Source organism: Periplaneta americana, chromosome 3 (genome assembly GCF_040183065.1).
Source record: "Periplaneta americana isolate PAMFEO1 chromosome 3, P.americana_PAMFEO1_priV1, whole genome shotgun sequence".
Taxonomy (NCBI): Eukaryota; Metazoa; Arthropoda; class Insecta; order Blattodea; family Blattidae; genus Periplaneta; species Periplaneta americana.
Window position 1 is genome coordinate 164,200,138 of NC_091119.1, and position 15,210 is coordinate 164,215,347.

The following is a 15,210-nucleotide window of genomic DNA, read 5'->3' on the forward strand; positions in this document are numbered from 1 at the left end:
AAGGGGTCAGTGACATTCACAAGGTTGGGAACCCCTGGTATATAGTAGGCCTACTTTCAGACTATTTTCTAAAGCTAAAGCTAAATTTAATATCTCTTAATTCACTGCATTATGCAAATATTTAATGAGTAGCCTATATGTTTATGGGCCTAAATATTATGCAAATATTTTAAGGAGTTCTCCAAAATGAAATATTAGTTTCAAGGGGTCAGTGACATTCAAAAGGTTGGGAACCCCTGGTATATAGTAGGTCTAACATATAAGAAATTGCTGTAATTATTGTAAGCAACAATATAATGATTCCAAAGTTTTTGCCTTCATTTTTCAGATCCCCGGTTGGTTTGAGACCAGACTGTCCAAATTGGGGAGACAAGGGGGTGGAGACGGTGCAGTTAATGCTCCAGGGTAGCCGCCCCCTATCTACCGCCACCATTCTGCCGGCACAGGGGCACCATCAGCTGGGCTCGCCCAGTGCGCCATGGCCCCCCACGGCCCACCATTCCATGAGCCTGTCCTCGGACGATGTTCCCCACAAAGGTAGGAGATGACCGATCATTCTGCATGTCACGATAGCTTTAGCTATAAGCGAATCCACTCTTTCCGTAACAGTTGTTTCATTATCACTGGAAGACTTTGCCATCATAAGGAAATTTAAGCTCTATTGTTACACACATCCGAGTTTTCTGTGACCAGGCTAGTGAAGATATAGGCCTAATAATAATCAGCAGATACGAAAATATCGCAGCAAAATTTCACAGTTTAAATTAAAATATTATTTCAGAAGTTCAAGATGAAAATATCGTCTCCAAATTTCATGACGAAAATATAGACATAAAATTCCACAATACACAAAATAATAATAATAATAATGACGAAGAATTCCACGACCTACAGTATCTGCAAATATAATTTGTCATTTCCAGAGGCTATATGAAAATATGTTTGCAAAATTTCATCAACTATAAAAATGTCGTCACAGAATTACACGCTTTAGTTTATATGAAATAATTATCACAGAGAGAGAGAGAGAGATTTAAAGAAAAATAAATAGTCCGGCCTTAATTAAGGATGACCACGCGGATCCGGAAATTAATAGCAATAATACAATGAACTAACGATAATTAAATATTGTAAAAATAAATTGTAATTATTAAGCACTGTTAATATCAATTATAATATAAAATCCTAAAATATAACCTTAAAATTAATACATCTTGATTACACAGCTTTTAACACTGTATCACTTCGGAATATGTATGATAAGAACTTTCTTGTGTTAAATTTTAACTTACCTTTTTAACATGTTTCGACCTTTTTTCGGTCATCATCAGAACTAGTCGTTGTTGGTCTTGGCGCCTCTTGTTTCCTGTGTGGGTGCGTGACTCTACACTACGAACGCACCCACACAGAACACAAGAGGCGCCGAGACCAACAACGACCATTTCTGAAGATGACCGAAATAGGTCGAAACATGTTAACAAGGTACGTTAAAATTTATCACAAGAAAGTTCTTATCATACATATTCCGAACTTAAAATTAAATTTATAAATAAAAGATTTTAGTTATAATATAGGCTATGAAAATATCGCTACATACTCGTAATTTCAGACTTTATACTCGTAAAAGATCCTCGCATTGTATTAGAATCTATAAGAAAGTATCTTCGTGGAGTTACTACGTGGTCTGGGAGAAAATGTTGTCATAGTTTTGTTCTATGGTGTCCGAAAATATAGTTGCAAAATTCCACGGCCCATATGAAAATATTGTAGCAAAATGCCACTGCCAGTTTCGTCGCAAAATTCTAAAATCCTTATGAAAGTATAGATATAAAATTCCACGGCCCATATGAAAATATTGCCACAAAATTCCACGGCCCATATTAAAGTATCTTCGCACAATTTCACGGTCAATATAGAAATATCGTTGCAAACTTCTACGACCCATATGAAAATATCGCCGCAAAAATTCACGGTCCATGTTGAAATATTGTCACAAAATTCTAAAACCCTTATGAAAATATAGCTATAAAATTCCACGGCTCATATGAAAATACTGCCACAAAATTCCACGGCCCACATTAAAGTTCCGTCTCACAATTTCACGGTCAATATGGAAATATCGTTGCAAAATTCTATGGACCATATTAAAATAACGCCGAAAAAAATTCAAGGTTCATATAGAAATATTTTCGAAAAATTCCCAGGCCCAATATGAAAATATTGTCGCAAAATTCCACGGCCAGTATCGTCGCAAAATTTCACGGTCAATATGGAAATATCGTTGCAAACTTCTACGACCCATACGAAAATATCGCCGTAAAAATTCACGGTCCATGTTAAAATATTGTCGTAAAATACTAAAACATTTATGAAAATATCGTTATAAAATTTCATGGCCCATTTGAAAATATTTCCACAAAATTCCACGGCCCATATTAAAGTAGCTATCGTCGCAGAATTTCACGGTCAATATGGAAATATCGTTTATATTAAAATACCGTCGCAAAAAAATTCAAGGTTCATGTAGAAATATTGTCGCAAAATTCTAAAGCCCATATGAAAATATTGTCGTAAAATTCCACGGCCCATTTGAAAATATAATCGCAAAATTCCATCACTTGTATGAGCTCACGTACTCAGGAATATCTATTTCACAAAATAATTAAATAATAATTTACAAGTTACAAATGAAAAGTTTCTTAAAATATAGAATTGTATTCTCTTCCACAAAATAAAATCACATCAAAATTCAGAAGAGTATTGAATTTTAATAAAGAAAAAGCATATCTTCCATTCGATTCGAAACGACGACTACAATAGATGATAAGAGTTAGATACTAAATAATTCATAGTCAAAGTGTAATTATATAAAAAAATATTCTGTGTTATTAAAACACAATTTTACTATAAGTTAAAAAATAACAAGAAATTAATGTGAAGTGAACGGCCGCAGAAAACTAAGTTAATGTTTAACGTACGTCCTTCATTTCAGCAGAATATATTCAAGTACATAAATTATTCACAAATGAAGATTACCCTAGACTATTTGAGACAGGATAATTACCAAATCACAAATAAATCTAGAAATTAATCCATAACAAAGGTGGCAAAGTCTTTCATTAGATCTGAAACTACAGTATTACTGGAACATGCACAACAAATGACATATGGAACAAGTCCTGGACAAAATGTAGAGTTAAAAAATTAACTGATTTAAATAATATATTGCAAGCGGGCTAATTTTACTACAACATAAAGCAATTACGACTAGCGAGAGTTGAACTGGGCCATACCCAGCGTCACATCGTACGCGCTGTTCGCCGAGTTTTATTTAGCCACTTCATTTTGTTCTGTCAGTCATAACAAATTAATCATTTATCCCCCCGGCCGGCGTCCTGTGTAAACATTGCAAAGCTGCGACTAAACCCCTCAGTGACCAAAACTACCACCCCAACCCCTTTAGCTCCTCCCTTAATCACTATTCGTTACGGCTATGACACAGCACAACTACTGTTCTATGATGAAGATATATTTTCTTCAATACTAAAAATAAAACGAAAGTAAACGAAACTTTTTAATACAGCAATAATGTAATTATAACATTAAACAAGTGATTATACCGGATGATTCAAAATGTTCTGTCAATATATTGGGATGTCAGAGGAATGATCATTCACAACAAATTATGTATATACAAATGCTACTACTAGGCACAGTTCTTAAGGCATTTATTATTATTATTATTATTATTATTATTATTATTATTATTATTATTATTTGTTGGGTGGAAATATAAAAATTGGAAATTTATCTTTTGAAGAGGTGGAGAAGTTCAAATATCTTGGAGCAACAGTAACAAATATAAATGATACTCGGGAGGAAATTAAACTCAGAATAAATATGGGAAATGCCTGTTATTATTCGGTTGAAAAGCTTTTATCATCCAGTCTGCTGTCAAAAACTCTGAAAGTTAGAATTTATAAAACAGTTATATTACCGGTTGTTCTTTATGGTTGTGAAACTTGGACTCTCACTTTGAGAGAGGACATAGGTTAAGGGTGTTTGAGAATAAGGTGCTTAGGAAAATATTTGGGGCTAAAAGGAATGAAGTTACAGGAGAATTGAGATAGTTACACAACACAGAACTGCACACATTGTATTCTTCACCTAACATAATTAGGAACATTAAATCCAGACGTATGAGATGGGCAGGGCATGTAGCACGTATGGGCGAAACCAGAAATGCATATAGAGTGTTGGTTGGGAGGCCGGAGGGAAAAAGACCTTTAGGGAGACCGAGACGTAGGTGCGAAGGTAATATTATAATGGATTTGAGGGAGGTGGGATATGATGATAGAGAATGGATTAATCTTGCTCAGGATAGGGACCAATGGCGGGCTTATTTGAGGGCGGCAATGAACCTCCGGGTTCCTTAAAAGCCAGTAAGTAAGTAATATTTGTTGGGAGGCCGAAGGGAAAAAGACCTTTGGGGTGGCCGAGACGTAGATGGGAGGATAATATTGAAATGGATTTGAGGGAGGTGGGATGTGATAATAGAGACTGGATTAATCTTGCACAGGATAGGGACCGATGGCGAGCTTATGTGAGGGCGGCAATGAACCTCCGGGTTCCTTAAAAGCCAGTAAGTAAGTAATATTTGTTGGGAGGCCGAAGGGAAAAAGACCTTTGGGGTGGCCGAGACGTAGATGGGAGGATAATATTGAAATGGATTTGAGGGAGGTGGGATATGATAATAGAGACTGGATTAATCTTGCACAGGATAGGGACCGATGACGAGCTTATGTGAGGGTTCCTTAAAAGCCATTTGTAAGTTGTATTATTATTATTATTATTATTATTATTATTATTATTATTATTATTATTTTTAGTTTGTTATTTAACGATGCTGTATCATCTACTAGGTTATTTAGTGTCGATGAGATTGGTGATAGCGAGATGGTATTTGACGAGATGAGGCCGAGGATTCACTATAGATTACCTGACATTCGCCTTACGGTTCGAGAAAACTTCGGAAAAAACCCAATCAGGTCATTAGTCCAAGCGGGAATTGAACTCGCGTCCGAGCGCAACTTCGGATCGGCAGGCAAGTGCCTTCGCCGACTGAGATTATTATCATCATCATCATCATCATCATCATCATCATCATGCATTGAATCCTTCCGTCCGTTTTCCTCACTAGGAATCAAAACTAACTCAGCGTCGTCTTTTTGAACAGTCCCAAATTTTTCCTTTCTCACTAGGTTCGCAACCCACAGTTTGTTGAATTATTCTTGATTTTTTCATTCTTAATACGCGTTCTTTCCAGTTTTCTTTTATAGTACTAGGCCATTTTAGTTGAAAAAGTATTATGAGTTTACTGATTTCATCTTTTCTGTTATAGGCGGCTACATAGGCCTAACTGAGAAATTTAATATAAGCATTTTTTTTTTAATGCATGTACGATTGAATTTCGCTATGTTGGACATACGACCAGAAAGTTCCGCTAACGATGAATAGCCTATTAGGATGTTGGTTCGTTATCGTATCAGATGAGAATGGTAGGTTGATTGTGTCCCATTTAATGACGCTTTAATCTACATTGGTTATTCAGTGTTCAAATTCAATTTAGTAAACAAATGGTGAACGAACTTTGCCGGCATATTCTATCAGAGTTATTTTACGAGCCATAAATCCACAACTTTACTTCCTTCCCAGAGAAAGCCATACTAATGGCCGAGTATACACCAATCTCGCTTGGAATACCTCGTTAGATATCCATGGTTAACTAATAAGAATAAAAACCGATGCACCATCGACTTCACTTGGTTAAGAAATCGCGATTAGTTGTCGCGTGTTTATTTCGCCATTATTCCTCTCCGGAGCAATTCGTCATAATTAATATTCAGTAGACAGTGATTAGTTGATTTTTAGAACCATTATTATAAAATATTGTATAAATACGATGAAAGAGTAATGGAACGGAGAAAAATTCTCTCCGGCGCCGGGATTTGAACCCGGGTTTTCAGCTGTACGTGCTGACGCTTTATCCACTAAGCCACACCGGATTCCACCCCGGCGTCGGACAGAATCGTCTCAGTTTTAAGTTCCAACTCTTGGGTTCCCTCTAGTGGCCGCCCTCTGCACTACGTCATAGATATCTATGAACCTAGGACCGAAGTCCACACATGTGCTGAGGTGCACTCGTAATGAGTGACTAGTTGGCCGGGATCCGACGGAATAAGCGCCGTCTTAAATCACGAAGTGATTTACGCATATCATATATGTTATATATGTGCAGAGGGCGGCCACTAGAGAGAACCCAAGAGTTGGAACTTAAAACTGAGACGATTCTGTCCGACGCCGGGGTGGAATCCGGTGTGGCTTAGTGGATAAAGCGTCAGCACGTACAGCTGAAAACCCGGGTTCAAATCCCGGCGCCGGAGAGAATTTTTCTCCGTTCCATTACTCTTTCATCGTATGATGACGCAGAATATCTGCATGGAAATATCATATGTGCTTCGGTACATTAAAATAACAATATTGTATAAATAGTTGCAATTTGTAGGGTATTTATTCGTGTATAAACATATTTTCTATTTATAATTCCTTCAAAGAAACCCTAATTAAGCAGTATGGAATGGAAATAAATGAAAAGATGGATGGCAACAAATTTGGGCGCATATGGAAATTAATTTTTAGTCGATCTTGTTGAGGAATACTATAGTATATAACTTAAAAGAATAATAGAAGTTAAACAAATTGATGATGTGACAATGGAGTATAAAGAAGATTACTGGAATAAAGTGTCGCTTGAATTTTGCGGTGAGCCAAGTACATTAATTTCTAAGATTTACAATTATTTCCTCTGCAATATACGTGATGTAGCAACATTTTTATGCTATTGTTTGTATCTTCTTATTCCTCAGGCGTTAAGTACAGAAAAAAAAAACATAACTTAATAAATTGAAAACAGGTTATAAATAAAAGAGAAAGTGTACGGAAATTCGCCAGACCGCAGTTCAAAAGTCGCTAGATTCCTTAGTATCAATGGATAAAGTTTTATTCTGGCGCTAGAGGATCCTGAAAAATAGTTAAGCTCCTATTTAAGCAATAGGAAAGTTAAGAGAAATTTTCTCCGAAAAACAGTTAAAAGTCGCTAAATTGACAACGCTGACTATAAGCATAGGCGTAAGTTAGAGTTCGCGTGAACATAACCTCAAATATTATATATTTATCGACATTCTTCTTCTTCTTCTTCTTCTTCTTCTCCTCCTTCTTCTTCTTCATCATCATCGTCACTTATTTAATTTAAATCAAATCTAGGCTTCGCCAAGCCTCGTTCCTGAATTATCCTTCTTCTGTCAACATTATTTTTCATATCCTCTAATAAATCATCTTCAATGTCTCCAAATGCTATGATCTAACACAGTTGTTATTTTTTTTTTTTTTTTGGCTTTACCGCATCCAATCACTCATAACCAGGTAAAAACTGTCTCGTACTACATACCGTTATTGTAGTCACCGTATTCCGTCACGTGGTATTAGAGTACACCGTATCAAGAAACACGTTGTTGAAAAAAAAAAAAAACTCACTCTCATCATACTCCATCTTGGATTCACTGCCACGATTAGCTATTTAACCGCTCGCACAAGACCGGTTAGTAAATTCTTATGATTATCGTCGTTTAACTCGTAACCGAGCTTGGTGCGACAGAAAACAACATAATGCGTGGTTAACTAATAGTTAATACTTAGCCTAAACGTTTCTAACCGAGATTGGTGCACTCAGCCATCGGGATTTTTCTCCTTCCAAAATTAATCTCTCTTCACCAGATCTGAACTCACGACCAATGAGAATTGAGCAAGATAAGAGTTCAATCTTTCAAGGCAGATAGATGATCATGCTTACTTCTTTGTCAATTTATAGGCCTTTAATATCAGTTGGAAGATTCAGAATTATTTTTAAAATAAAAAGAGCAGAGAGAAAAACAAATTCAAAGTAGCCTGCGTGTCCTGTCGTACGTAGGATTTCTGATATGTAGGCCTACAGTGTATGATTTCCGCATTTTCGTATAATGGGAAAACAGTTTTAAAACAGGAACCAAAGAACCGTTCACGTGTTACATAGCCGCTCTCCCGCGCTGCCAGGCAATGTTCGACGAAACCTCTATCTCGTATGCAGGAGTGCGTGAACACAGGCTGTCTTTCACCTTTCAAATACCGAAAACTGGATGTTTCACAGTTACGTTGTAACACATCATACATTCCAAGTAGCATGCTATCTAATTTGCTTTAATTCAGCGATTGGTTTGTTAAGCTTTCTGATGATATTTTTAATTCGATATATTGGAAGTTTTCTATTCCGTTAGACTTTAAGCAGAGTTTAAGGTTAATTATCGATTTTTATGTAGGCTTACTCCATGTGTTATACATGTGGAATAATTTTATTCCACGTTAAACGTATATGTTTCGGTTTACACAATATATAAGGTGCATTAATTTGAACTAGTAACAGATATCAATAAAACTAGCAGATAAATTCGAATAACCGTTTCTCTATCTATAATGATCATGGAAAAAGTCGAGTTTCTATTGGAAAATTTGAAAGGCATGTTGGTCCGACAAGTTAACAAATTTAAAGAAATAAATATCAAAAGTCCTTCAATAACTGTCTATTCAAAATACAATATATTACATAGGTTACATGAACGTATCTTTGACTAGCGCTTTCGCTATTATAATAGCATCTTCAGGTCAGACTTGCGTGATGTTAAGCTTTTCATATAAAGACGTAGATGGGCAAGTAACATCGAAATGTGTCAAGGTACATGACGTGAGAATATAAAAGTACAATGATAAGAAAAACAAGTAAAATTTGACTTATGAACAGTCGAATATATATATGTATGACAGTTACACCTTCATGAGGTCTCAAAAATTAATACATAAAAGTATTTGGAGTTAAAGCCTGCAGAAACATGTATGCAGCTTATAGATCAAAATTTGTTTAAAAATTGAAGTCTGCAAAACATATATGCAGCTTAAAATTGAGACACAGACAGTTAAAAAAATAACAAATTAAAATATTGTTTTGCATCAGTCATCACGACGTGGCAGCACATTGCAAAATCTGCAAAAATCAATAATAGGTTGGAAGATTGGAAGTGGATATGATGCAACACCGCTATGCTTTGTTTACAACTGCGGAAGTACGACGCCTAATGCAGTAGTTATAAGCAAAGGATTCACCTTCTAGCTTGCATCAAAAGCTTTTATGTCTTTCAGTGAGGAGGCGATCGATAACAGCTGATTTGTAGGTCAGTGTGCTTTCCGAAGACGAAAATTCATAGGGGAGAGTTGGGTAGTATGGGACATCGGGTAATATCGGACAGTGCGTTTCTTTCATCTACCAACAGATGGTAGTACCTGAATGACATGGTTACGTTTTTGTATGCGACATCACAGAAACGTAACCATGTCATTCAGATACTATCATCTGGTGGAAGATGAAAGAAACGCACTGTCCGATATTACCCGATGTCCGATACTACCCAACTCTCCCCTACATGAGCAGTTATGTCTACGAATTAAGTAAACAGAACTGAATACTTAAGAATAGCCTTGCAATTCATAGTCTCATAGGTCTAAGTAGGCTAATTCTTAACATCAGTAGGCCTGTTTTATTAAAAGTGTGTGAATAACAAAAAGCAATAAAATTTATTAACATATCCATACTGTCAGGTGGATTGCACTGCAAGAAATAAAAACAAATTGCACTTGAACTTGGGCAGTAATCAATTCTGTGCAGAAGGAATAAGAAAATAAATAAAGGTAAGCTAGTAACCGCGGCCCTCGATTTCTACAGGCTGGACTCACACATCCAGTCTCCAACACTCGTTGTGTCACAGGAACAAACGTTCTCGGATTTGGCATTCTTCTGTTAGGAAGTCTCATCTGATACACCCTTACTGATTCATGGGAAATCTGTCTTCATTCCCCATAAATGAAAACATATGTAGATATTCACGATTAGTAAATTTTGGCATTATACTTAATTGACTTCACCTTTAGGATTCTACCACCAGACTGGCATGAGACTTGCTACTGCTGATATACAACTTACGAACAGACAGACATTATAGGCCATATTTGCCGAGCAACCTTTTAGTGCAGCGATGCCAGATTTCTCTGAAGGTATCGTCACACTGTAAATGCCTTTTTAATCAGTTAATTTTGTAATTGGTCTTCGTGTTGATGTGGCACCATTCATACGTCTCAGTACCCAATAGTTTTACCGTAAATGGGATTTAAACTTCAGACACATTTTTTTCGACTAAACTAAATCAAATACCAAAATGACATTTGACTTTTTGGTTACTTACAAACTATAAAGATTCTGTTGTTGAAATTAATGTAGTTATACATACCCCTTTCACCTTGTATAGGCCTACATTGCATTTTACTATAAAAGTACGCCTATATAGCTAATTAAACTTTTCGGAACTGTAAGATTTTTACCTTCAATATGCCTACGATGTTCGGAAAAATTTGCCCAAGAAACACAAGATCTTTGTGGGGATTGACATGTTGTTGTTGTTGTTTTCTAATGCCAGGCGTTTGATAATAAAGTCATTTGACCTCTTGCACTCCAATATTTTTCAAAGATATCATCATGGCCAGCCACTGAACCACAGATTTTGAGGTGTTCCGAATTCATTTCTTGGTTTGAGTTGCACAATGGGCAGTTAGGGGACTGATATATTCCAATTCTATGCAGGTGTTTGGCCAAACAATCCTGGCCTGTTGCCAATCTAAATGCAGCTACAGACGATTTTCATGGTAAATCGGGAATTAACTGTGAATTATGATGCAGAGAGTTCCATTTTTTCCCTTCAGATTGTCTCATCAAATTTTGTTTGTTGAAGTCTAAGTATGTAGATTTAATAAATCTTTTCACAGAGTAATACGTAGATTTAGTAACAGGTCTGTAAGTAGCAGTGCTGCCCTTCTTTGCTAAAGCATCCGCATTCTCGTTTCCCAGGATTCCACAATGGAATGGTATCCATTGGAATACAATTCTTTTATTGAGTGATATTAATTGAGAGAGCATTTTAGTTATTTCTGCTGTTTGAGATGAAGGTGTGTGTTTAGAGACTATTGATAGAATAGCTGCTTTGGAGTCTGACAATATAACTGCATTCTTAAATTTATTGATGTGGCATAGAAGATTCCTGAAACTTTCACTTAGGCCTATTGCAATGATTTCTCCATCAAAACTATATAGATTAAGACATATAGAATGAGGATAGGAATTTACACCATATCTCGCAATTTTACTGCAAATTGGATTGGAGCACATATTTCTATAATTTCACGTAGATATGGCTTGTCTTTTCGAGGGCTGAACCTGGGAAGGATCCTTGCACTTAGGCTTGTTTTGACCCATTGTGGCCCTAATACTATACACAAGGTGTAAACAAATGAACTGCCAAAAAAATACTGGTGGCAGAGCATAAATAACTAAAGAAAATGTCAAACAACGTTTTCTTTTTTCTGTAACTGTCAAGGTTTTGCTGAAAAAAAAAAATGTCTCGTGAGTATAACGTTTTTGAAAATGAGAATAGACGGTCATTATTCACCCGATAGCCTACGTAGTCTACGCTGAAGCAGTCGTTTGTTTTACTTATACTTTGTTGTGTCTCTATTGTGTATTAGTAGGGCTATGTGTTGGACTCAAGTCATTGGCAATGGCATTCACTTCTTTGTCGAAATGTAAAGAAATCGATCTTGTTCCGCTGAACCCTGATGACTGAGTGAGTGGTCTGTGTTACATTTGGTTTCATTCGTTTACTGTAAACCAACATAGCATACTGCTCACATTTCACAAGACACCACCTCATCCACCTGCTCCTTCACAGGCGCTCAGTTACTAGCTTGCCCTCTCCTCTTGCCCCGCAAGGACCGTACTCGCCTGGCAGGGATCCTGTCGTGAAATTTGGACAGTAGGTAGTGATGGTTCTGTTCTTACATCTGAAATATTATAACTTTTATAACGCTTTAGTATGCCCAGAACATTGATGTTTTCGTTCCTTTAGCTCAAATACAGGGCATATCAAAAGTCCGGTAACACTTTCAATATTTTATTACACAAAAACTACAAATGATAGCATTTTCAAACACACGTCAGTTTAAAGTCAAACTCTCAAAGTTCTGTTTACACCTTATAGAGATTCAATGCGTGAACCACGAGTGACTCGGAAAATTAATAAGCGTAACTGTCGTGTTTGGGGTACACAGAAACCTCACAGAATCATTGAACATGAGCGTGATTCACCAAAGGTGAATGTTTTCTGCGCGTTGTCACAACGAAAACTGTATGGACCTTTCTTCTTCATTGAGGCTACTGTGACTGGACATTCATATCTGGACATGTTGGAGCAATGGTTGGTGCCTCAACTTAGACAAGATCTCGATGACTATTTCATCTTTCAGCAAAATGGGGCTCCGCCACATTTCCACAATGCAGTTCGTGCTTACCTGAATACGGAGATGTCTGATCGTTGGATAGGACGTGCTGGAGTAAGGGCCAGATGTTTCATGACGTAGCCACCAAGGTCATCCGATATGACTGCATGTGACTTTTTTCTATGGGGGTACCTAAAGGACCGTGTGTTTGTACCGTCTTTGCCACGTGATTTAGAGGAACTAAAAACCAGAATTCGAGAAGCTGCCGCCACGGTCACAGAGGATATGTTGAAAAGGGTATGGGAAGAGTTTGATTATCCTTTGGACATCTGCCGAGTCACTCGTGGTTCACACATTGAATCTCTGTAAGGTGTAAACAGAACTTTGAGAGTTTGACTTTAAACTGGCGTGTGTTTGAAAGTGCTATCATTTGTAGTTTTTGTGTAATAAAATATTGAAAGTGTTACCGGACTTTTGATATGCCAAGTATAATACTAACAAAATATTAAAATCTGAAGTGACTTCTGAATGGTAAATAACTGTGTCACGATTCGAATTCGAGCCATGTCCATCCGAATATCTCACTCAGAGTGTCTGGCCATCTAAGTGTAGTATAGGTTTTTAATGAGTATCTGGATGATTCCGGTGCCTCTAAACTCACTACACAAAAATCCATGTTGCCCCTCTTTCTGTCGTACATGCAGCATCCCTCTGGAGCATTTAGTGTGGAGGGGAAGCGACAAAGAACCGAAACCAAGATCCCACGAGTCCTCCCCTCTAACAATCGTCACCCCACCCCTAACCTCAATTCCCAAGGCCACATTAACCTCCCGTCACTTTGCTTGTTATCGTCTCGTGTGCTCAGACTGTCGCGGAATTCCCAATGACGGGCACTGAGCGCTGAGGAGTTTCGACAGAGAAGCTCAGAGCCCAATAATAATAATAATAATAATAATAATAATAATAATAATAATAATAATAATAATAATTTATCCTTTGAAGAGGTGGAGAAGTTCAAATATCTGGAAGCAACAGTAACAAATATAAATGATACTCGGGAGGAAATTAAACACAGAATAAATATGGGATATGCCTTTTATTATTCGGTTGAGAAACTTTTATCATCCAGTCTGCTGTCGAAAAATCTGAAAGTTAGAATTTATAAAACAGTTATATTACCGGTTGTTCTTTATGGTTGTGAAACTTGGATTCTCACTTTGAGAGAGGAACAGAGATTAAGGGTGTTTGAGAATAAGGTTCTTAGGAAAATATTTGGGGCTAAGAGGGATGAAGTTACAGGAGAATGGAGAAAGTTACACAACACAGAACTGCACGTATTGTATTCTTTACCTAACATAATTAGGAACATTAAATCCAGACGTTTGAGATGGGCAGGGCATGTAGCACGTATGGGCGAAACCAGAAATGCATATAGAGTGTTAGTTGGGAGGCCGGAGGGAAAAAGACCTTTGGGGAGGCCGAGACGTAGATGGAAAGATAATATTAAAATGAATTTGAGGGAGGTGGGATATGATGATAGAGAATGGATTAATCTTGCTCAGGATAGGGATCAATGGTGGGCTTATGTGAGGGCGGCAATGAACCTCCGGGTTCCTTAAAAGCCAGTAAGTAAGTAAGTAAGTAAGTAATAATAATAATAATAATAATAATAATAATAATAATAGGCCTAATAGTAAGATAATATTAAAATGGATTTGAGGGAGGTAGGATATGATGATAGAGACTGGATTAATCTTGATCAGGATAGGGACCAATGGCGGGCTTATGTGAGGGTGGCAATGAACCTCCGGGTTCCTTAAAAGCCAGTAAGTAAATAAGTAAGTATAGGCCTAATATTTTATTTAACCCAGCCTTTTCTAACACTCAACCAGGAGAATAACTGCGACACAAAAAACAGTACAAATTTACAGAGTTAAGTACACTACACTTTTACACACAAAACTGAAGTAGGTAATCATAATATAATGTAAACAACAAGTCAGTAGAAATCAGACCTTAATATATAACATATAAAAAGAAAAGAAATGCATAATAAAATGTGAACAGTAGAATAAGTCAAAATAAATGAGACATGGTTGGCATGCGAGCTCGACACCCGGATCGGAAATAGAAAATATTCCCGAAGAAGACTTCTCAGTTCTTGTTGGCGCAGTGATATCAATTTGGAGGAAAAGTCGCTAAATCCAGAGGACATGAATATCAGATCAGCGAATTTGCTGTTATCTTTTTTTTTTTAAGATACATTTTTTTTGGAGGCCTCTAAACTTATCCGTAGCCCTACATCTTTTTTTTTTATTGGGTTATTTTACGACGCTGTATCAACATCTAGGTTATTTAGCGTCTGAATGAAATGATAATGCCGGTGAAATGAGTCCGGTGTTCAGCACCGAAAGTTACCCAGCATTTGCTCGTATTGGGTTGAGGGAAAACCCCGGACAAAAACCTCAACCAGGTAACTTGCCCCGACCGGGATTCGAACCCGGGCCACCTGGTTTCGCGGCCAGACGCGCTGACCGTTACTCCACAGGTGTGGACCCGTACTTCTTGAAGTAGAAATTAGACTACATAAACTTTTTACCTTACAAATATATTTACAGGCTACAAATATTATCTATTAATTCTGCAGTGCTTGGAAAAAGTGGCATAAGTCAGTTTCCACAAACATTTTTTTATTAATCTATTGACAACTTACGGAACATCTGCTCGCTTGGGAAGCGAGACATA

General features: G+C 37.0%; 1 protein-coding gene across 4 annotated transcripts in view; it reads left to right on the forward strand.

Annotated features, from left to right (window-relative positions):
* LOC138696808 (paired box protein Pax-6-like) overlaps positions 1-15,210 on the forward strand; it is a 571,671-nt gene that overhangs the window by 216,716 nt on the left and 339,745 nt on the right. For 3 of the 4 annotated variants that reach the window (XM_069822225.1, XM_069822227.1, XM_069822226.1), the window contains one exon: positions 329-537. In XM_069822225.1, coding sequence (XP_069678326.1) covers positions 329-537 — 209 coding nt within the window. Of the gene's footprint in view, positions 1-328; positions 538-15,210 lie in introns of those variants that run through there. The other variant, XM_069822228.1, reaches the window with a different exon arrangement.